At 50.7% G+C, this 22,302-nt stretch overlaps 1 protein-coding gene across 6 annotated transcripts in view; it reads right to left on the reverse strand.

The window, feature by feature from the left end:
• The window catches only part of EXOC6B (exocyst complex component 6B), a 292,980-nt gene that overhangs the window by 52,120 nt on the left and 218,558 nt on the right, over window positions 1-22,302 (reverse strand). For all 6 annotated transcript variants that reach the window (XM_074540721.1, XM_074540719.1, XM_074540718.1 and 3 more), the window contains one exon: window positions 18,224-18,297. In XM_074540721.1, the coding sequence (XP_074396822.1) occupies window positions 18,224-18,297 (74 nt within the window). The remainder of the gene's footprint in view (window positions 1-18,223; window positions 18,298-22,302) is intronic.

A 22,302-nucleotide genomic window follows, 5' to 3' on the forward strand; every position in this document is an offset into this window, starting at 1 on the left:
TCCCATCCCTGGAGCAACCTGGGATAGTGGGAAAGCTTGGCCAACCAGCCAGGTCTTTCCCAAACCTTTTCAACTCAAAGCCAACACAAATCTTCAGAACGACCCTCAGGAGCAGACGGATCCCATCCCTGGAGCAACCTGGGATAGTGGGAGGTGACCCTGCCCACCATGGCAGAGGCTTGGAAGGAGATGACCTTGAGGATCTCTTCCAACCCAACCCATTCCATGGTTCTGTGACAATCTGGGCAGGTAGAACCTTCTCATTAAAAAAAAAAATTAAAAATTACAATCTAATAATTAAAAAATTACATTTTCAGGACCACGATGGTCCCAAACCGAAAGCTGAAGTTTCTGAGGATGATTTTTGGGACCTTCCAACCTAAAGGCAACTCCAGAGCAGAGAAAAGGCCCAGAACCTTCTCAAAGTGATCACTGAAAATACAGGGGAAAAAAACACCATTTCCCAGTGGGGAAAAAAAGGTGGGAAAGGAGTCCCAGAGGTTGGGGAGTGTCTGGAGAAGGTCCTGAGGAACCTGGTCTGTCTTGGTCTTGAGTCCTGCTCACGAGAGAGTCCAAGGGTTCTTTGTGGCCAATACTCTTCATGGACACCTTTTGGAATACTTATTTTTCCCAGAAAAATCTGAGTTACTTCAGATATCCCACTCTAAGAATCTCACTGAATCTTGGATCTGTTTCCTTCCTGCTTCTCAAGGAACTCCAGGGATTGCAGATGGGATGGAATGAGGCAGGGATGAGTAAGGAAAAGAGAGATTTGGGGACAGAATGTGATAAAAAAGACAAAACAAGGGCAAAAATGAACAGAGAGAGATGAGTCTGCTTGCTCAAACATATTGGAATCCCCCTGGGATTGGGAAAATATCCCGGCATTCCCAACTAGAGTAAAAGTTAAATGTAGCTAAACATAAACCACCACAATTTTAATGAATATCAAGGGCCAGATTCTGCCCAAAACTTAAAAAAAAAAAAAACCTGTCGCTGGCCCCATTTGGAAAATTCCCAGCTGGATTTTCCATTCCAGGTCCCCATTTTTAAGCCAAGATCAAAGTGCACCATTGTTGGTGCTCATTGCCACAACATCCAGCCTTCCCCAGGATGTGGAGCTGGGAAAACCTTCCCGGCTATATTCCAGAGGGAATTCCTGAAGGAACCTGCATTCCAGGTGTTCCACAGAAAGCATCCCAAAGGGAACCCCGCTCCTGCCTGGAACTGCCCCTTCCCAGCCTGGAGGGGGTCTCAGAGTCTGATAAAAGGAGAATTAAAAGGTTTGTTTAAGGGAAAACCACCCCAAATGATTTAAACCCAGCAAACAGATCCCACAGGGAATCCAAAGGAGCTTCCCAGCCCTGGATCCACATGGTTCCCCCTCATGGCACATTCTGCACCAACACTTGGCTCCCATCCTTCAGGCTGATCAGCAATCCCAAAGCTGCAATTCCAGACTCAATTCCTGCCCAAACTCCCCACCCTGCTCCAGTCGGACCTGGAGTGTGAATCCCATCACCCTGAGCTCTGGGTGGGATGGGAGGGAGCTCCCAAATTCCATGGAGCAGGAGAAACCCCAGGAGAAATCCCTCTGTTCTCCACCTGAAGTGTCAAGCAACAAAACCCCTGAGAGATTTTCCTTTCCCTTCTTGTCCAAGTCTCACTCAGGGATGAGATTTGCAGCTTCGGGGTGAGCAGTAATTGACATTATTCCCCCAAACCCCGCAGTGGCTGGATTGGCTCCACAGCTTCAGAATGCACAAAAAGATTCCCTGACTGAACTGCCCATTCCCAAAGCACAACTTGGGCTGGGATCTGGGATGCCCAGTGAAAAACAAAGCAAGTCCAACTCGTGTCAGTCAATAACTGGAGTCAAACGGGTGCAGAACGTGAGGATTCCCTTGGAGCAAAGTCCTGGGGGCTGGAATGCAGCAAATCCCACAGGAAAAATGAGGGAATTCAACCAAACCATCCACAGTTCATATTTTCTCCTCTCATTTTTTGCCCATTTCACTTCTCCAGGCAAGGAGGCAATGCAGCCTCAGGAGATACAGAGCTGGTGCTTGAGCAAACCGGAAAAAATCCATAAATCATGGAATCATGGAATGGTTTGGGATGGAGGGACCTTCAAGATCATCCTGATCCCACACACAGAGACACCTCCCACTGTTCCAGGTGGATCCAAGCCCCAATGTCCAACCTGGACTTGGACACTGCCAGCGATCCAGGGGCAGCCACAGCAAATCTGGGAATTCCAGCCCAGCCAGCAATTCCTTGCCAAGATCCCAGCCCAATCTCCCATTTCCCAGTGGGAGCCATTCCCTGGCTCCTGTCCCTCTGTCCTTTGTCCCCAGTCCCTCTCCAGCTCTCCTGGAGTCCCTTCAGGCCTTGCCTGGAGCCTTCCCTTCTCCGGGGGAACATTCCCAGCTCTCCCAGTGGGAAGGGCTGATGGGGAGCAATATTAAATGAGGGAGTAAATTACAGCACCACACGGACTCTGCTTCTTCCAGTCTCCCCTTCTCCCATTATATCCTGATTTTCTGGGCAATTTTTTCCTCCTGGCCCTGCCTAACAAGCTGCTGACTGGCTTGGCCACCTCCAGGCCGTGACAGATGGCTCCACACGCTGCCGTTAATGTGCTGGAAAACACCCCTGGATGGATCCAGCCCTGCCCGACCCCAGCACGGAGCTCCGGGGAGCCTTCCCAGGGTGGGTTTCATTTCACTGCCTTCTGCCTTTCCCCACTATTTATATCCTGAGCGTGATCAGATGAGAGCAAGGAATATAAAAAAATATTAAAAAAATATTCTTTCCACAGCCCATGACATCACCTTTTCCTCTTGGAAAAGTCGGTAACTCCATACGTTTTTATGCACGCAGCCCCACACGGGCTCCGCTCTCTCCTTACAGCAGCAGAACATTCCCCTCCATGAAAATTAAAGGATAATCTATAGGAAAAATGTGCTACTGGAGAGAAATTTGTGCTGGAGGCTCCTCTGCTTTCTATTAAGGGCCCTTTGGAAGGAGTTTCGAGTGGCTGAAAGGCAGAGGGATAATTAAATGGCCTAAATTATGGCTTTAAACAGACAGACGGCAGGGTTAGATGGGATTTTGGGAAGGAATTCCTCCCTGTGAGGGTGCCGAGGTCCTGGCAGAGTGGTTGTGAACTCCTCACCCCTGGAAGTGTCCGAGGCCAGGCTTGGATGGGGCTTGGAGCAACCTGGGATAGCAGGAGGTGTCCCTGCCCTTGGCAGGGGGCGGGATGGAATTCAAGGTTCTTTCCATCCCAAACCAATTTGGGATTCTGAGTTCCACAGGGATCAAACAGAAGCAGAATTTCCCCCAAACTGGGGCAGGAGCCATGCACACTCATGCCATGAACCTGCTGCCGCAGCCAGCCCAGAGGGACAAGGTGTGACAGCAGCTTTGGTCACTCCAAACACCAATTCCCACCTCCACCGGGGCAGGAGGGAAAGGAGCCTGAACTCGGGGTGACCTCCAAGAAATCCCTGAACCTAAAAATATGACAGACAAACTGTTTCCACCGAGGGCTGCTATATAAAACCACCCCGGCTGCAAACTCCTCTGGAGCTAACCTCAAACACGAGGCGAATTCCAGCCCCGCTGTTTTCCTCTGGCATCCCAGAATGTTCGTCTCCAGGACAGAACTGGCTGTTCAAGCGAGCCCCCGCTCCTGCAGAAGTGATTGTTTTCAAACACTTTGGAAAAGCAATCCCGCACAGGGGCTGCATTCCAGGCAGGATTCCCTCCCCCCTCCAGGTTTTAAGCATTAAGAGGAGCAGAGCAAGAACAGACTTTGTCCACTTGGCTTCCAAGGTGCTGCAAATTAAAGGGAGAAAAGACATTTTTTGCTTTCTTTACAGCACGGAGGATCACAGAATGGTTTAGGTTGGGAAAGATACTCAAGATCATGGAATGGTTTGGGTTGGAAGGGACTTTGAAGATGATCCAGTGCCACCCCTGCTATGGGCAGGGACACCTCCCTCTCTCCCAGGTGGATCCAAGCCCCAGTGTCCAACTTTGTGGGCACCGCCAGGGATCGAGGGCCAGCCACAGCTGCTCTGGGAATTCCATCTCAGCCTCTCCCCACCCTCCCAGCCAGGAATTCCTTGCCCAGATCCCACCTAAACCTCTCCTCTTTTCTTTTACGACACTTCCCTCATGTCCTGCCTGTGTGGGAAGCCTCTCCCTCTTTCCCCTCAATCCCCTTTGGGCTGCAGGGAGCTCTCCCTGGAGGGGCCTTGGATCCCCCAGAGGCTGATAACAGCTCAGGATGGGAACAAACCGAGGCATTTGCAGCAAGGTTTCTGTTCCCTGCGAGGTTAGGAGCCGTGACTCATTTGTGGGGACTATTTCTGGTCACGGGCACAACCCGGCGGGGCTCGGAGCTCTCAGGTTCTCTTGATCCGTGCAACAAAAGATCCCAATCTCCCGTGGCTGTCAGTGCCCATCCCCGCCTCGTTTCCCCATCGGCAGCCCTCATGTCAGCAGCCAAATTAAGGGATTACAGCCGGGAACATTTAACGAGATTAGATCGGGGGAGTGTTTGCTCTTCCACCGAGGCTGCGAACAGGAGGATGGGGAGATGCCAACAGCCTCGGTCACACCTACAGCTCCTGCCCTGTCTGTCTGTCTGACACCACGCGAGACAAAAGCCAGACTTTGTTTCACGGTGTTCAGCACATCAGGCTCCAGCCCGTGCTGAAAACACACACAAGGGCTTTAAATAAAATTCACGTATCTGCGGCAACCAGAATTTCCAACGCCAGGAACTCCCAGCCCCACCCCAGCCCAGCACGCAGCACTCTGTGGGACCACAGAAGGGTTTGAGCTGGAAAAGCCCACGGGCAGGGACCCTTCCACTCAACCAGGCTGCTCCAAGTCCATCCAACCTGGCCTGGATTCGTGGGAAGATCCCAAATAAAAACCCCAAATGAAAATCACGGGAATTAAAGCACTGTTCACCCCAAAACACACAAACCCCGATTAAGCACCACAAACAAAAGCTCCGTCTGGCCAAACCAAGCCCAAATTTTGACCAATTAATCAGAAAAGACACGAAGGGAGCCAGGGAGCTGAATTATCCTATTTAGGGAAGTCAGGGTTTGCTCAAGCAAGAGGAAGGCTCGGGGTGACTCACAGGAGCCAACCGCTGCCATCCCCGCGGATTATCCAGAAAACACGAGCTGGGTCAAGGAAGTTGGGCCATTTAACACCAACTATTCCAGTATTTATTTATTTTTTTATGGGCCAGTTAACACCAACTATTCCAGTATTTATTTGTTTTTTGTAAGTCAGAGCTGGTGCACGGCTCTCAGCGCTGGGACTGAATTCTCACAGCAGCATTTTCAAACCTCAGCCAAAACAGCTCCAATGTCTCCTCTAAACCTTCCTCCCATGGACAGGGGTGGGAATCGGGGAATAAACATCAGGATCTCCCTATCATTCCTGCACCAAATCCATGCCATGTGCTGCTTTTCCCAGGAACCCCAAACTGCAGCATTTTTGGGACTCGTTTGGCTTCAGAGCAAGAAAATTCTCAAAGCAGTGAAAAGTTCATTGCAGTGCTCTGCAAAGAGTCGGAGTCACAACTACTCTGGAGAAGGGAAAGGCTGGGAGTTTCTTCTTCCTGGGATGGAATTAATGAGGGAATGGTTGAATTATGGAATCATGGAGTGGTTTGGGCTGGAGGAGACCTTGAAATCACCTCATTCCCACCGCATTCCATGGGCAGGGACACCTCCATGGTCCCAGGTGGCTCTGAGCCCCAACCTTGGACACTCACAGGGATCCAGAGGCAGCCACAGCAAATCTGGAAATTCCAACCCAGCCAGGAATTTCTTCCCAAAATCCTATCCATTCCTCAGCTGCTCCTGGGGCTGCAGCCCCTTCCTGATCCTCTCTCCCTCCACAGTGCCTGGACAGCCCTGGAGCTCAGGATGTTCTGCTGGTCCCAAGGAATGTGTCCTCCCTCTGGTCAGTCTCACAGCTTCACCCCAATCCCCCAGAGCAGCCAAGGTCAGACCACCTCTATCTTCATCAATTAAAGGCTGGGCCCGATGATCCCAGAGGTCTTTTCCGACCTAAATGATTCCATGATTCTGCAATTAAAGCCCTTTAGGCTAATTACTCTCCTGCTCCCTGTGCATCCAGCACGTGCAGCCCTCTCGGCACTCAGCTGGTCCCACCATGGAGCTGTTCAGGATATGTAGAAAAACAGGGAATAATGAGAGTGCTTGTGCCAATATTTAGTGCAAATTGCACTCAGGATTTCCAATCTTGTTAAAAAAAAATTATCTTTCTGATCTTGTTAAATCTGTGATGCTTTGGAGAATTTGTTCCATTTCCAGGATGAAGTGTTGGGTTTATCAATGGGCAGGATACAAAGTCAACCTGAAGGACAGAAGCTCAGTCCAGGACATTCCAACAGGTTGGAACAGGACAGGTTGGTTCATTTTGGGTGTGAAGAACTACAGAATCATGGAATTCCTGAGGCTGGAAAAGTCCTCTCAGATCATTGGCACTCAGTTCTGCCAAGGCCACCACTGCCCCATGTCCCTGAGTGCCACATCCACAGATCTTCAAAATCCCTCCAGGATGGGGACTCCACTCCTGTGCTAGGGCTGGAAATCCCTTTACCTTCTAAAATTCTCCCTAAAATCCAACTGGAACGGGACATTCAGGTCCCTGGCACTGAGGCCATTTCCTCTTGTCCTGTCCCATAGGGAGCAGATCCTGACTCCCACCTGCCCATGTCCCCTCTGCCCCCACAGGAACAGTCTTTTGGAGACCAAATTCCCAAACCCCAGCTCCCTGAAATGGCAGAAGCGCATTAAAAGCTGGGAAGTGAAGCTGGCTCAGCACAGCTGGAGCACAAACCACTCCTCAGCTGCCATCCCTCCCCTGGGAGCAGGGCTGTGACCTCACAGCTCCGCTCTGCCGTCAGGACAGACAGATGTGGACACACATCCGATTACCCACCCGTCACTCACAGCCAGCGGCTCCGCTCCTCCAGCCAACAGAGCTGGCGCCGTTCCAGGCACCAAAAAGCATCTGCCAGCTGCTGCTCCAGTGGGACACAAATCCCTGTGTCCCATCTACTCATCCTTCGTGGACAGCTGGGACAGCTCCAGGCGTCTCTGACAGCAGCACTGACACACCTGGGCAATCACGGGATCACCTGGGCTGGAAAAGCCCTCCAAGATCGAGTCCAACTCCTTCCCTGGGCTGGAAAAGCCCTCCAAGATCGAGTCCAACTCCTCCCCAGCACTGCCAAGGCCACCACTGGCCGTGTCCCCAAGTGCCACATCTGCAGGGCTTTGAAATCCCCCCGGGGATGGGGACTCCACCCACCGCCCTTGGGAGTTTTGTTCCAATGCTTGACAACCCTTTTTCCTATAGGAATTCTACAGGAAATCTGCACTTAAGCACTGGAATGGGTTTGGAGCCAGAGCACAGAACTTCCCACTCTCACCAGACCAACCTCGAAACTCTCCTAGCAGACCCAGCCTAAAAATAACCCATTTATGGATTTAACGGCGGCTAATCCAAGCCCACGCGCCCTGGAGTCGGCAGAACCTCCAGGAATGGAAATGGCCATTTTTATCCCGGGATGGAGGGAAGCTAATTAATTGAAAAACCATCCTGTGATTCCGTGAATCCAACAGGAAGGTTGGAATGGATCCCAGCATGATGTTCCTGGCTATACAGTGCCACCTTGCTGTCAACCCATCACTGAAATGACATCTGGGAAGGGTGGGATGTGCAGCACCTTCACCTTGAGTGACCTGGGAATTCTGGGCTGGAATATGACATTAAAATCACCTTAATCCCAATTCTTAACCTATTCCAAGTGATCTGCTCTCTGATGGATTGTCCCATAGCCCCACACCATCATTCCCACGGTTTCTCTCCACCCCTGGAGGCATGAAGAGGTGGATCTCCCTCTCCTCTGCCTCATCCCCATCAGTGCCCTGCCCTTCCTCACTGACCTTATCTTATCGATTTCCCTGCTAATCCATGTGTCCAGCGCTCCGTAAATGCCGCTCAGTATTTGCACTCCTCAAATCCAACGGGAAAAAAAATCAATGGGAGACTCCGAGAACAGATTGCTCTGGGATTGAGTGTCTGGGAGGGAATTAATCCCTCATTCCTGAGGGACATGGGGGCCCAGGCCTCGCAATCAAAGTCACCTTGATGGGCAGAGCCCCAGCGGTCCTGTCCCTCATCCCACGGTGTTACCCCAGCAGGTCGACTCCTTGGCTGGCAGAACACCCCAAGGTTTTCCAGGAGCTAAAGTTTCCCTGCTCTGAAATGATCCAGCTGCCCTCGAGAGGTCACCAGGAGAAGAATGACAGGGATGCACTGGGATAAAGTTTCCCCACGGCTTCAAAGGCACGAGAGCTCCGCACAACTTCCCCGGCCACCCACCACGATTCAGCTGGGGGATCCCATTCCAGGGAAACCCGGGAACGCTGCCCCATCACGGCAGCAACAGGAGCTCCTGTTCCCCTCCTGAGGCACCAGGTGAGGGCTGGATCAGTGAAAGGCAGCTCCATAAAAGCTCCTTTATGGACAGCTCCTCCTCATCCCCCAGGAGCGGCAGCTCCCGGATTGCCGGAGCGGGTTCGGTTTCCCAGCTGGGGGTGTGGAGGTGAAGGGCACCCACCTCTGGTCCCCTCTGTTCCTGCCAGTGCCACCCCAATCCGTGGGATAAAGGGAATGTGGGCCCTCTGTAACTCCCTTCGGTGTCTGCTTTCCTGGCTGGATGTGAGGCTGCAGTTACAGGGAAGGAATCTCGGGAAGGAGATCCTGGTTCCCACAGCACAGCCCTGCTCCAGGGAGGGTGGGCTGGGGGCAGCCAGAGGGTGCTCAGAAGGAGCCAGAGGCTCCAGCTGAGTCTTGGAGGAGTAAAACCCAATGGAAACACGTTCCTGGCCGAGTGCAAGGTCCCTTGGGATGAAGTTCTCCATGGAGTCCTGGGAGTGGCTCCTTGTTGTGCCATAAAATTCCGCCAGACCAGGCTGAAGTCACTTCCCATCCCTGGAAGTGTCCAAGGCCAGCTTGGCACACCCTGGGATGGTGGAAGGTGTCCCTGCCCATGGCTGGGGGTTGGAATGAGAGAATCTTTGGGGTCCCTTCCAACCCAAACCATTCCCTGTTTCCGTGATTATTGTGGGAAGGGTCTCTCCCACCTTAGCACCTCCTGCCCCAACATCCACACCCGCCCCAGGCCCTGCCCACACGGCATCCCGAGCAATTCAACACCCAACCACCAGGTCCAAACCCCTCTCCTCACTCCCCAGCTCCTCGTTTCCTCCCTTTATTCCCTTTGTCTGAAAGGCTCCCAATGACAGAGGGTTTGATTGTTTGTTTGCTTTTATTGTTCCAGAGGGCCAAGTGTCGACAGGCTCCACAATCCCCAGCGCCCAGAAACCCCGGCAGCGCTCCCCGCCGCCCACATGTGCTAACAGGACGTGTTTGCACTCTGGGGTTTTTTTGTTTGGGGAACATCCAGGCACTTTTAAGTCCTCCCCAGGCCACTGCATCCCTCCTGGATGGAGAGTGATGGCTCTGGAGCCTGAGAAGCCGAAGGGGAGAGGGATCTGTGTGATTTTAATGGGATTGAACCACAAAAGGATGGGTTTAAAGCAACACCAAGACCAGTTTAAACCCACCAAGGCAGGAAAAATCAGAGTTAAGGCTCTAAATCTGCTCTGAGCTCCTGCTTTTGTGTTTCCTGCCCTCTTCCCATCCCTTTTCCGCAGAGCACAGCGAGAGGCAGCTTGGATTTCCAGCCCAAATTTTGGAGGATCCTTCCCTTTGTGAGTCAGGCAGTTAACACTGATTTAAAAACAAATAAACCACTCCATGTGCCCTTCTCCAACACTGTTGGGATTTGGGCACTGAGGAAAAAAAAAAAAAAAAAAAAAGAAAAAATAGTGCCCTGAGCCTGACAAGGAAGAAACAGAGTGGTTTGGCCAAGATTCTGGAATGTTCTTCCTGGAGTGCCGGGCTGGCCGCAGCCCGAGGGATCCCTGCCTGCCCAACAACCCATGGCTGGGCACGTGGATCCATGCTGGGGGCAGGAAAAATGGATGTACAGATCATCTCTGATGGGTCTCCAAAGTGGAGCAGCATTCCCAATGAGAATTCCGGGAAGGTGAGTGGTGCCAGAGGTGTGGGACACCTGGAAGAGCAGGGCCATGGGCTGGGGCTCAGCCTGAACTTCAGGAGGCCCCAAAAGAGTCCCCAACCATCTCTTGCTACTTCTTAGATGTCTCCCAGCTGCCCTGGGACATGTTTTGAACCAGATCCAGTTGGTTTTCCAGGGAAAACCCCTCATTTTGGTGTCACTACCTGTTGGTCACACGTGAACACCAAGGCAAGAGGATCAGGTGAATTTGGGAGCAGGAAATAAATCCAAAAAGGGTCCCTCACTGAACACCTGCGGGTTTGGGTTTGATAATTTTGGCTTCCCTCCATCTTCTTTCTGTTACTTCACCTCTCCCAAGTGTTTTAGGGAGCCATGGGGTGGGAGAGGGATGGATGGATGGATGGATGGATGGATGGATGGATGGATGGATGGATGGATGGATGGATGGATGGATGGATGTCACAGATATCTTTTATGAAAAATCCTTTCCTTAGGATTTTTTTCCTCCTGAGAAGCTGGGAGGCCTCAGGAACAAAATGTAAACATTGATCATCTGCTGCTGTGGAATGCAACAGGTGCATCTGTGATTGGTCTCGTGTGGTTGTTTCTAATTAATGGCCAATCACAGTCAGCTGGCTCAGACACAGAGCCCAAGACAGAGCCTTTGTTATCATTCTTTCTTATTCTACTCTTAGCTGGCCTTCTGATTAAATCCTTTCTTCTATTCTTTTAGTATAGTTTTAATGTAATATATATAATAAAATAATAAATCAGCCTTCTGAAACATGGAGTCAGATCCTCGTCTCTTCGCTCAATCCAAAAATCCCTGTATGAAAACCCCTGAATGCCGTCACAGATGGAGACAATACTTTAATGGGGAATGGTCTCTTCTCCCAAGTGAAAAAGCAACCGAAAAGAGGAAACAGCCTCAAGTTGTGCCATGGGAGGTTCAGGTTGTGTATTGGGGAAGATTCCTTCCTGGAAAGGACTGCCCAGCCCTTTAACTCAATCAATCTGTAACTTCACAGGTTTCCAAAGGTAAATTAATTCCAATTATGGATTGAGAACACAAATCCAGGCACTTCTGGAGAGAGAAATCCAACATTCAGGTGGTTTCTTTGTCTTAATGAAATTATTTACATCTCCCTGACCTTGGAGAGGACACTCAGCCACGTCTGAGGTCCACCAGGAATTAACTGCAACCTTGGCTCCCCCAGGCAACCTGACATTCAGGAAAGCCAGGATAATTTGGGTTTCTGGAAGTAGAAAGGTGGGACAGAGGATGAAGGGGATAATATTAATATTAATAACAATAATAACAACTTCTGGGAAGCTGATGTGGTTATGGATGCCTAGAGAAGCCTCCATCGCACTCAGGGGTGTTAGGAAACAAAATATCCTTTAATTAGCAGTAATTAGCTCAGCTGGAAGTCAGGCACCTGCCCTTGCTGCTCTCCATTATGTCCTCAGACTCTTCAGGGCTTCGTGTTTGCACAAGAAGCAGCAAAACGGGCGCTTCTCGATGGCCTGTGGGCACCACCTTAATGAAGGTGATTAATAACGCTGGATAAACCATCCAGGAGATATCAGCCGGTGTCAGGAGCTTGGAGAGGAGCCACTGGAGTAATTAAGAGCCTGGAGATAGCATCTGAACAGCAAAATCCTGGATTTAAGGGTAATGATCCAACCGGCTCCGACCTCTCTCTCCTTGCTGGGAAATGAGGAATTAGGGCTGACACTGGAACCTGTGTCTTCACACCTCTGTTTCCTGAGCGCTCCAGGTGTTTGCCAGGAAAGATTCACAGAGTTCTGGAATTCAGCATTTCCCTCGGCACATTTGGGAGCTGCAGGCAGGGATCCAGAGCTGGGAAAGGACTTTGGATCACTGGGCTGGACAGGACAATGTGGGAGAGGCCACAGAAAGAGGGGTGAAAGAATTCAAGGGTTGTTAAGCCAGGACAGGATCCACAGGAGTGAAGGATGCAGGAAAACAGGGAGAATGGCAGAGGTTGATGGTTGGTTGATGATCTGGGAGGTGTTTCCCAACCTGAAGTGATTCTGTGCTGATTATAAAGTAAAAAAAGATGCAAAATTCCAGTGTTGTCTTTCCATGGCAAAAATGCCCCCTGCAAAGGGCCCTAAACAGTGAAGGGGAGCAGAAACCCAAAAGTACAACCTGGCTTCTCAAAATCATGGAATGGGCTGGATTGGGGATCATGGAGATCATCCAGCCCCAACCCTCTGGGATGGACAGGGACACCTCCCACTGTACCAGGGGGATCCAAGCCCCAGTGTCCAGCCTGGCCTGGGACACTTCCAGGGATCCGGGGGCAGCCACAGCTTCCCTGGACAAAGCCCAGCACTCAGATCCCTCTCTGGCCGGGGCAGAGTGAGAGAATTCCAAGACCTGGAATTCAGAGTTCAGCTCAGAACTCGAGCTCTGAGGCTGGGCAAGGCAGCGGGGGAGCAGGGCTGGAGCCAAGGGAACAATTTGGAGATGAAAAGCAGCAACTGAAACGAGCTGAAAACCCCTTGTGAGTCACCTTTCCATCCCTGCCCTCCTGCATCCAGTGACTAACGTGGCAACAAAGCCGTGGGAGCTGCTCTCCCAGCAGAAAGCCTGGAGACACAAGCAGGGACATGCGGGAGGAGACACCTCGGCGGGAGAGCTGGGATAATTGATCATCCCCTCCGTGTGCTGCTCAGCTCCTGCTCCATCTCCCAGCAAAACCAGCTGGCAAGGATCAGCCAAACCAGTTTGCTGAGCAGGATGGCTCTGGGCTCACCCAAAGTCTTGTTTTCACTCTGCTCCCCAAACATCCCCTGACTTTGCAGGGCTGGGGAGACACATTTAGCTGTAAAATGCAAAAACAAGTTAAAAAAACAACCCAGAGCTCCCTGCTTGGTGGGAATGAACCTTCAGGGAATCCTGGATGCTGCCATGGAGGGATTGGAGGGACTGGCTCCACCTTCCCACCAGCGACATGACAAATGACAGAGCTGAGAGGTGGCCAGAGCCACCAGTGTCACACCAAGGGGATCTTCAGCCCAAATCCCAAGGGCTTTCCCTCAGCCACCACCTGGGGATGGAAGCAGTAGGAGACAGGGATACATCTCATGGGAGGTGCTGAGTGGAAAGAGATCCCGCAAAATTGAGTCCAAGTCCTTCCCTTTCCTGGGACACCCCAAAATCCCACCCTGGGCACCCCTGGGAGCATTGCTCCATCAGCCTCAGGAATGTGCCCATTCCCTGGGGAGCTGTTCCAGTGCCTGACACAAGGACACTATTCCAGGCCTCCCAGTGCCCCTAGAGCAGCCAGACACCCAGCCAGAGGATTCCCACCACCTGATCTATCAGCTGGTGTTTGATAAGAAGCCAGGCTGGATGTCCACCATTCCAGCACCACTGGAGCTCCCGGAGCGACCTCACACTGGCTGCTCCCTCCAAGAGAGCAGGTGGTTCCTCAAATCCAGGCACGGAGCCCAGGAATCCAGGCTGCTGGAATGTCAGGCTCAGGGATGAGCTCACGCTACAGCTTTGCTCCTCTGTTTTAGATAAAAAGGTGAAAGGCTGGAGAAAACGGGAACATCTGGGGACTGCACACAGGGCAGGAGAGAGAGGAAACCTGGGAGAGGTTAGGGGTGCCCCTGGATCCCTGGAAATGTCCCAGGCCAGGTTGGACACTGGGGCTTGGAGCACCCTGGGACGGTGGGAGGTGTCCCTGCCCATGGCAGAGTGGAATGAGATGGGATTTAAGGTCTCCTCCCACCCAAACCATTCCATGGTTCCATCACGGAGCAGGGATGGAAGGGAACTGTGTTCCTGAGGGGATCATTCCATTATTAAGTGTCTCTAGCAGGGATAATAAGAGAAAAATGAACACATTGGAGGGAGACTTCCCATTCCCAGCTGGCTGGGGTCCAGCAGGATCCCACAATAACCAGAGCTGGATCCCAACACAGGGAAAACACACAAACAAATCACTTCCCATGGGCCAAGCAGTGGCAGAGTCATGGAATACGTTGTGTTGGATGGGACCTTAAATTCATCCCATTCCTTGGGAGGCTCCCACTCCCAGCTGAACCATGGAATCGTTTGGGTTGGATCTTAAAGCCCATTCCATTCCACCCCATCCATGGGCAGGGACACCTCCCACTGTCCCAGATGGATCCAATCTGGCCTTGGGCACTGCCAGGGATCCAGGGGCAGCCACAGCAAATCTGGGAATTCCAGCCCAACCCTTGCCCACCCTCCCAGCCAGCAATTCCTTCCCAATATCCCACCTAAGCCTGACCTTGCCTGTCTTAACCTCACTGATGGGGTTCGAGGAGCTGATGGTGAAATTCAAACCCACCAAGTCTGCACAAAGCAAAGCAGAAAATTTTGGGGGGACAAGAGTGGAACCCCCCTGTCCCCATGCCTTGGACACCCAGGTGCCTCAGCCCAGGTGGGTTCCCACCTGCCTCGGTCCAAACGTCCCTCAGAGCTGAGGCTGGCACTTGCAGAGGAAACCCAGCCCCCAGGATTTGTAACTCACAGGACAGAAGGAGAGGCTGGGAGGAGGGAGCTCTCATCACTGAGCACGTTCCCTCCCTAGAGCCCAGAGTGAAATTCCTCAAGTGCTGGATGCAGATTTTCCTTGGAAGGCGGCCACGAGTGCTGATCTGGCTTCTAGGAGAGATCAGCGTGGCCAGGGACTGCAGGCACCTCAGGGACCAGCACAAAACCCTCCCCTTGCACCAACGACCCCACAACAAACCTGTGAAAACCAAAAATTGAAACACTTCCAGCTGTGGGGAGAACAGGGAATGATTCCACGTGCGGGATTGGGAATGACCTGAGAGCACCTGGAGATCTCCAGTGGTGTTTGGACATTCAGGGGTGCTTGGTGAAGATCCAGAGGAGTTCATTATTTCAAATTTCAGCAAGGAACTAAATGGGATTAAATTTATTTCAGATTTCTAAAATACAGCACTGAGTGTGCAAGAGCAACATTTAAACTGGAAGGGGGAAAAGCAAATATTCCCTCCTTGTAAAACCTGAAATATTTGAGTCTCACTCCTGCAGGAGGACTTGAGATGGGAGCTGGTTTCCTTTATGACTTCATTAAGGGTATTTATGGATTTAGAATTGTCCCAGAATAGGAAATCAAGCCCCATTTTACATTTCTGACTGCTCAAAATAGTGATTTTGATTGTCTGGGCTCAACTCTTCCTCTTTTCCAGACAAGGATGGAATTGCTCCTGATTTCATTGGGCACGAGGGGAAAACCAGGATTTTGATGTACAAAACTTGAGTCTGCTGCTCTGAACAAGGACAAACTCTGATGCCTTTAAACAGTGACATCTTTTTGGGATTTTGTAGGATTTCCCACTACCGGGAAAGGCACAAACCAAGTCACCACATTTTCCTATCACTTAATATTTTTATTACTTTTGGTCACTCCCATAATCATCTCCCATTACAGTGAAAATTTTCTCGGATTTACAAATGTTCTGCAACAGCTCCTACTGAAACATGTTGGGAAGGGAAATCTCTTTAATTTCCCTACTTTGGTGAATTTTTGCCCAGTCATTTCTCCTCCCTCCTTCCCCCAGCTGGGTCATTCCATTTAAACCAACATTGCGGTGACATTTCACAGAATCATGGAATGGTTTGAGTTGGAAGGGACCTTAAATCTCATCCCACTCCATCCCCTGCCATGGACAGGGACACCTTCCACTATCCCAGCCTCAATGTCCAACCTGGCTTTGGACACTTCCAGGGATCAGGGACAGCCAGAGCTGCTCTGGGAGGCCTTGGGCTCCATCCCAGTTCCTCCCCACCCTCACAGGGAGCAATTCCTTCCCAATATCCCACTTAATCTACCTTGCCTCAGTTTAATTTCATGGCTTAAAAGAGAAAGAATGCCAAGTCCAACAAGAGAAATGTCAAGACAAGTCAAAGAACAATGAAAGAGCTTCATCCATGACCTTCCCACCTCTCTCTGTTCCCAGCTGGAGCTGCAGTCCAACAAGAAGTGCTGGGAGCATTCAAAGGAGGTCTGGTGGCCACAGAGAGCCTTGTTTGGATGGGGTCTGGTGACACATTCCAATGTGCCACCAGGTCAGGTCATGGACAGGAGCAGGGAGGGGGAACTGCCTCATCTTCCCATGCCACTGGATAAGTCAAGGACGGGTCAGCTCTTCTCCATTATCTGGACAACAACTTGATTTTCCCCTCATCAATCATCATCCGTTACCCAGGAGATCCAGGACTTCCCATCCTGTATCCCCCCTTTCTCCTTGTATAATCACAGAATCCTGGAACAGTTTGGGTGGGAAGGGACCTCAAAGCCCACCCAGTGCCATCCCTTCCATGTGCCACCATCCCAGGATCCTTCAATCTGCTCCTTGTCCAACCTGGCCTTGAGATTCGGAGGTGCTGCTGCTTTTAAATGCAAGAACAAAACTTGGGAGCAAGAACGAGTTCTTAAATGCAAGAACAAAACTCCTGGAACAATGACAAAACCTCCGTGTCCAAGGACACCCATTGGACAGAGGAGGAAGGACCAAGGAGGCTCCTGGTCCTTCTCCTCCTCCTCACCCGAGCTGGGTCCCTTTGGCTGCATTTTGTACTCATGAACCACATGAACAATTCACTGGTTTGACCTCACTGAGACATTTCCAGGCTTTTCACTCTTCCAAGAGCTTCAGGTTCCCTCTCCAAAATCCTCACATTCATTTCCAAGCCTGGAGCTTGGAAAAGGCCCAGGGCCTCCACATTCCCTCACACCCAGGAGGCCGCGGCCGCACTGAGCGCCGCAGTCCATAAAGCGCCAAGGAGCTAATGAAGATAAAAGTGTCAACACAGCCTGGTGATAACGCACACCTCTCCCATGGAGCTGCTGGGACCATTCTTGCAAACAAATTTGGCAGTTCCTGGCGGGCCCGGGCCCAGAAAGTGGCGTCTTGATGTTATTAAAGTTAACACAAGTGTCGTGGGATGACAGATGGCTCCCCGCACATCAATTGGATTCTGAGGAGTTCTCAAACCCTGGCGGGTTGAAAGCAGCTCCAGCACGAATCAGAGGCAGGGGCAAGATCATCGATACAAGGGATTATGCAGATTTAAGAAATACCCTCGGCACCCGAAAGTTTTCAGAATGCAAACTACGTCAACCCCGCGAACAAGAGGCACTGCATCATGATGGCAGCAGGGACAAAGCCAGGGGGGTTTAACAGACAAAAAAAGATTGTTTTAATAGGAAAGAAGCATCAGTCATTGAGTCTTACTTCATTCAGACTTTCCCTCCAACCCATCCATCTTCAGTGCCAAGAGATGACAGGACCACCTCACTTTTCCCCCCGGCCTAGTGTATCAATAATGCCCATTTCTCCCCAAACAAATGACTCCCCAGAATGGCCCTTTTCCCAAAATTGGCTGCCAAGCCCCACAAAGGCCTCAGTACCTGCTATGGTCAACTTGGCTCCAACGAGACCCCCTCCAGAGGTGGCCATCAATGGGTGGAGCCTTCCCCAACCATCTTCCCCAAGAGCCACTTTTGTCATTGCTGGCCAGACGGGGGGGTGGCCAAGGGACACAGAGCAGGACACAGAGAGGGGACACAGAGAGGGGACACAGACGGGCACGGACACAGGGGAATGCAAATTCCTCCGCCCTCGCAAACGCCTCCGTGGGCATTCTCTGGGAACAAAGGTCCCTGAGGCGGGCGGGCTCTGCATCACTGCTCTCTCTGTTCCCAGCACCTGCTCGGCACCGGCCACGGTCCCTCCGCCAAGGAGCCAAGGGCAGCACAATGGCCCCGTTGGCCAGGGTCAGGCCTGGCTTTCTTCCTCGCCCCCTTCCACCAGCCCTTTTCACCTCCACCATCTCCAGGAGCGCTCGGCGAGGAGGTGGCTTCGAGAGGAGGAGGGGGGAAATATAGGTCTCTGGCGTAAATCACTGACGCCGTTTCCCCTCCTCTCCCTTCCCTTAAGACCTGATGGTCTTCAGTCACACATCTTAAAAGCAAAACAAAAAACAAAAACACAAAGACTTACTTGTCTCAAGTCGATGAAGGCCAACTGCAGCGTGTCCCCTTGGAACCCAGGCACTGGGCCGGATCTGGCAAACTCTGTGGGAAAGAAAAGAGGATAAAAAGCGCCTTTAACTAACCATGGACAGGGAGATTGGCAGACGGATGACAGGGAAGACAAGAGAGGCTGGGGGAGAGGAGGACCGCGCTTCTAAGGAGTCATGTCTCCCTCCCTTCAGCGTCTTTGTTCGCCCTTCAAAATTCGTGTCATCAAAACACCATTAATTCCACCGTCCTGACAGCAAGGAAACTGTACTAATTCGACCTGAAATTTATTCCCATGAGCCGCACTGGGCTTCAGAGTATTTGTTTTGTGAACGGACAAACAACTCGCCCAGAAGAAAGGGGGGGATGGGGGTGGAAAAGTTTTTCCTCTCAACACAATAAAATCTTCAGCTGTGAAACTCTTTTCAGTTCCGAAAGCTATTTATATTTTAGGGCGCTGAAGGAATTTTCTAATTTCACGCCTGTCACCAGGCTCCATGAGCATTTATCAAAAAAATATGCCCGGCCGCGTCATTAATTATCAGGCAGCAGATTATTTGCATGATCTGGTGATGGCGCCTCTTGGTCAGCCCAAACACGGAGACCCGCGGCCGTTGGGTGGCATTTTTATTTCTGGTGGATGAAGACATCTGACAACTGAATAACGTTGGCTTCTAAAGCGAAGAGAATATTTCCAAGGCCACATTTATCTCCTTCCAGCCTAATCTGGCCAAAATTTCATACTTTGGTTGTTCATTTTTCTCCTAATCCATTCTTTAAGCCAAACCTAAAACCGCTGAAGGGGCTTGAATTGATCCATCTTAGAGGACCTTGGCTCTTCCGTGGCATTTAGCAGCTTTTCCTTGGGAATGCTCATGAAGTCGACGCCTGCACGCATCCCAGGGTGTCTTTTGAGGTTGGTTCTGCCCAACTTCACTTCATTTTCACCCTCTGCAGTTACAGCTTCATCTCCTCCCTCCTCACAACCTCTCGGCGCTGAGCAGACCTGGGCTGTGAGGCCACAACTCAAAGGCTCGAGGGGCAGCATCTGCCTGGGGTTGAGTTGTGTGGCTCCTGCAGGCACTGGAGGTGCTGGAAGAATGAAATGTTTTCTTGGGATGAAGCCAGGTGTGATGGCAAAAAGGGAGAAATTAGGGAAAATATTCACCAAATACAGATTTTTCAGTTGCATGGTCCATTAGCGCCCATCTATCCCAGTTTTCACCCTGCAGGGTCCCTCCAACAGCTCCACAGAGATGAGGATTAGGGATGGCTGGGCAATATGGAAGGAGGATTTTGCCTTTTGTCTCCATGCACCAGAGGCACCAATGGACAAAGCGATTTCATGTCAGGTGGTCTTCGCCTTGAACACTCGTCCTCCTAAAAGTTTTCCCATTTCCAAGCCAGGGCCACAAAATCAGGAACATAAATCATCACGCTCCCATTTCCAAAGCTTTCCTAGAGCAGCCCAATCACGGAGCAGCCCCTTGGCTCTAACAAGAAGAGATTAATGAGTGAAACACCAGGACTCAGTCCTGTCCCTCAACCGCCTCATTTCGGGAAGCAAAGCAGGGTTATTAATCAGCTCCCTTGCTCCACCTTCCATTAAAACATTGGGATGGAGAACATCCTTCAAGCCAGACACAGGCACCTCCAGGGGCACAGGGGACACTTCTCAGATTCTGCTTTTTAATAGTCTCAGATGCCAGAAGAGCTTTGAGATTGAAACCATCGCTCATCTTTGCAGTGATCACTCAAGTGACAACCGCTGCAGGACAGGAGCGAACACGGCTGGGAAATCATTGCTTTTGTCTGAAGTTATGACTCAAAGGGAGTGATAAACAAATAAAAACAGAAATTATGGACTTGACTGCTCATGTTTGGGTTTTGGATAGAAAAGGCACAAACCAAAGTCAGCGGGAACAATCCATGGTTGTGCCTTTGGAGTTTTGCACAGGATGGGAGTGCGATGAACATGAAGTTCTTCTCTTTCCCAGGGAGGGTGTGAGGCCCTGGCACAGGGTGCCCAGAGCAGCTGTGGCTGCCCCTGGATCCCTGGAAGAGTCCAGGCTAGGTTGGACTTGGGGACTTGGAGCACCCTGTGACAGTGGAAGGTGTCCCTGCCCATGGCAGAACATGGGATTGGATGATCTTGAAGGTCCCTCCATCCCAAACCATTCCATGATTCCCTGAGATCAGAGCTACTCAGCTCCAGCCAATTCCACTGACCAATACTCCTGGTGCAAAGAGCCCAAAGTGACTTCACATGTGTCCCTCAAAAACTGTTTTAATTAATCCTAACTGCAAAGGCATTTTAATGTAGTTTGCTGTAAAATTTGACTGCAGCCTGCCCGAGCCAGCAGGGAGGGAGGATCAACCAAACCCTCTGACTCTGATCTGCAAGGGATAAATCATCTTTACACATTCCCTCTACACCCCACTGTCCCATCTGGAACAATTATCCCGAAAGCCACATCAATCCTAAAACACTTTGGAAAAGCACAATACCTGAAAAACTGAAAATGTTTATAAGTGAGAAATGGTGCTTGAGCACCTTCTCAAGAGGTGAAACTCCTCTGGGTGACTCGGGGTCAGAGATGTCCCTGGGCTGAGGAACCCAACCATGATGTCCTGCCCTCCAAGGATGGGGTCACCTCATGTTCCTGATTACATTTGGAGAAATCCTGGAAAAGAAACCCTGGAAGGACTGCGAGGAAAACGAGTTTCTATTTTGGATCAAGGGCCTCACAGCTGTTCAGCATCTATTTAGGAGCACACACGGAGTTGGGAAATTTAAGATCTTCCCCAAAGCATGAACTTCAAATCCTCATGAGAAAATGCCTGTGATTGTGAATGTTCTCACAAGGCTGGTGAATTTATCACCGCTGTCGGCTGCTTGTGAGAAACCCAAGGCAGATTCCACTCCAAGCCAGATTTCATCCCAAGGCAGATTTCATCCCAAAACAGATTTCATCCCAAGGCAGATTTTATCCCAAGACAGACTTCATCCCAACAGAGATTTCGTCTCAAGACAGATTTCATCCCAGGACATGGCTGCTCATTAGCAGCTCACCTTTAGCTGTCTGCCCATTGTCCCTTCCCATGGTTCCCTGCCTGTGGACAGGTTGGAACTGGATGGCTTTTAAGGTCTTTTCCATCCCAAACCAGTCAGTGATTCCTAAGGAACTGACTGGAGGAAGGCTGGGATAGTTATGAAGTGATGCTTCCCTTCAAAACTTAGGAAGGTCACACATTGAGCCCACACTGATTTCTGCTGCAATTTTCACCAAAATACTGAATTAATAATGCTCTGGAACCTTCTAGAGAAAGGTGGCCCAGCCCATGGATGGAATGAGATGGTCTTGAAGGTCCCTTCCATCCCAAGCAAATCTAAGAAATTCCTAAGGGAGCTACTGGATGAAGCCAGGAGAGTTATGGAGTGACAGTGGAAAACTTAGGATGGTGACACACTGAGCCAACACAATTTACAGCAATTCTCATCAAAAGATTCATCAACACTGATTTAACAAAGCTCTGGAACGTTCTAGGAAGAGGTGTCCCTGCCATGGCTGAATGAGATGGTCTTTAAGATCCTTTCCAACTCAAATTCTACAATTCTGGCATTCTGTGATTGACATTTGAGAGGTGAAATGACATCCAAGCTGATATTCCCTGTGTCCCAGAAGAAATTATGTAGGAGCTGATAATCTTGGTGTCACAGCAGAAATAATATAGGAGTTGATAATCTTTATGTCCAAGGAGAAATTATGTAAAAGCTGATATTCTCTGTGTCAAAGAAGAAATGATATAGGAGCTGATATTTTTCATATCCCAGAAGAAAGGAGAGCAGGAATTCGGCCCAGACACTCAGAAAAGCTGCCGAGGAATGAATGCAATGTTTCCCCTGGGCTGCTGGAGAAGGAGCTGCACCTCCTGTAATCGCAGGTCACACTTTACATACCAATGCCACCAACCCATTCTGAAGGAGGAATGAACAAAGTCTCGGAGCAAAAAAGGGCAAACAAAGAGGAGAGCGGGGCTTTAGAGGACAGACACAGC

This window comes from Zonotrichia albicollis, chromosome 5, assembly GCF_047830755.1.
Source record: "Zonotrichia albicollis isolate bZonAlb1 chromosome 5, bZonAlb1.hap1, whole genome shotgun sequence".
In the NCBI taxonomy this organism is placed as follows: Eukaryota; Metazoa; Chordata; class Aves; order Passeriformes; family Passerellidae; genus Zonotrichia; species Zonotrichia albicollis.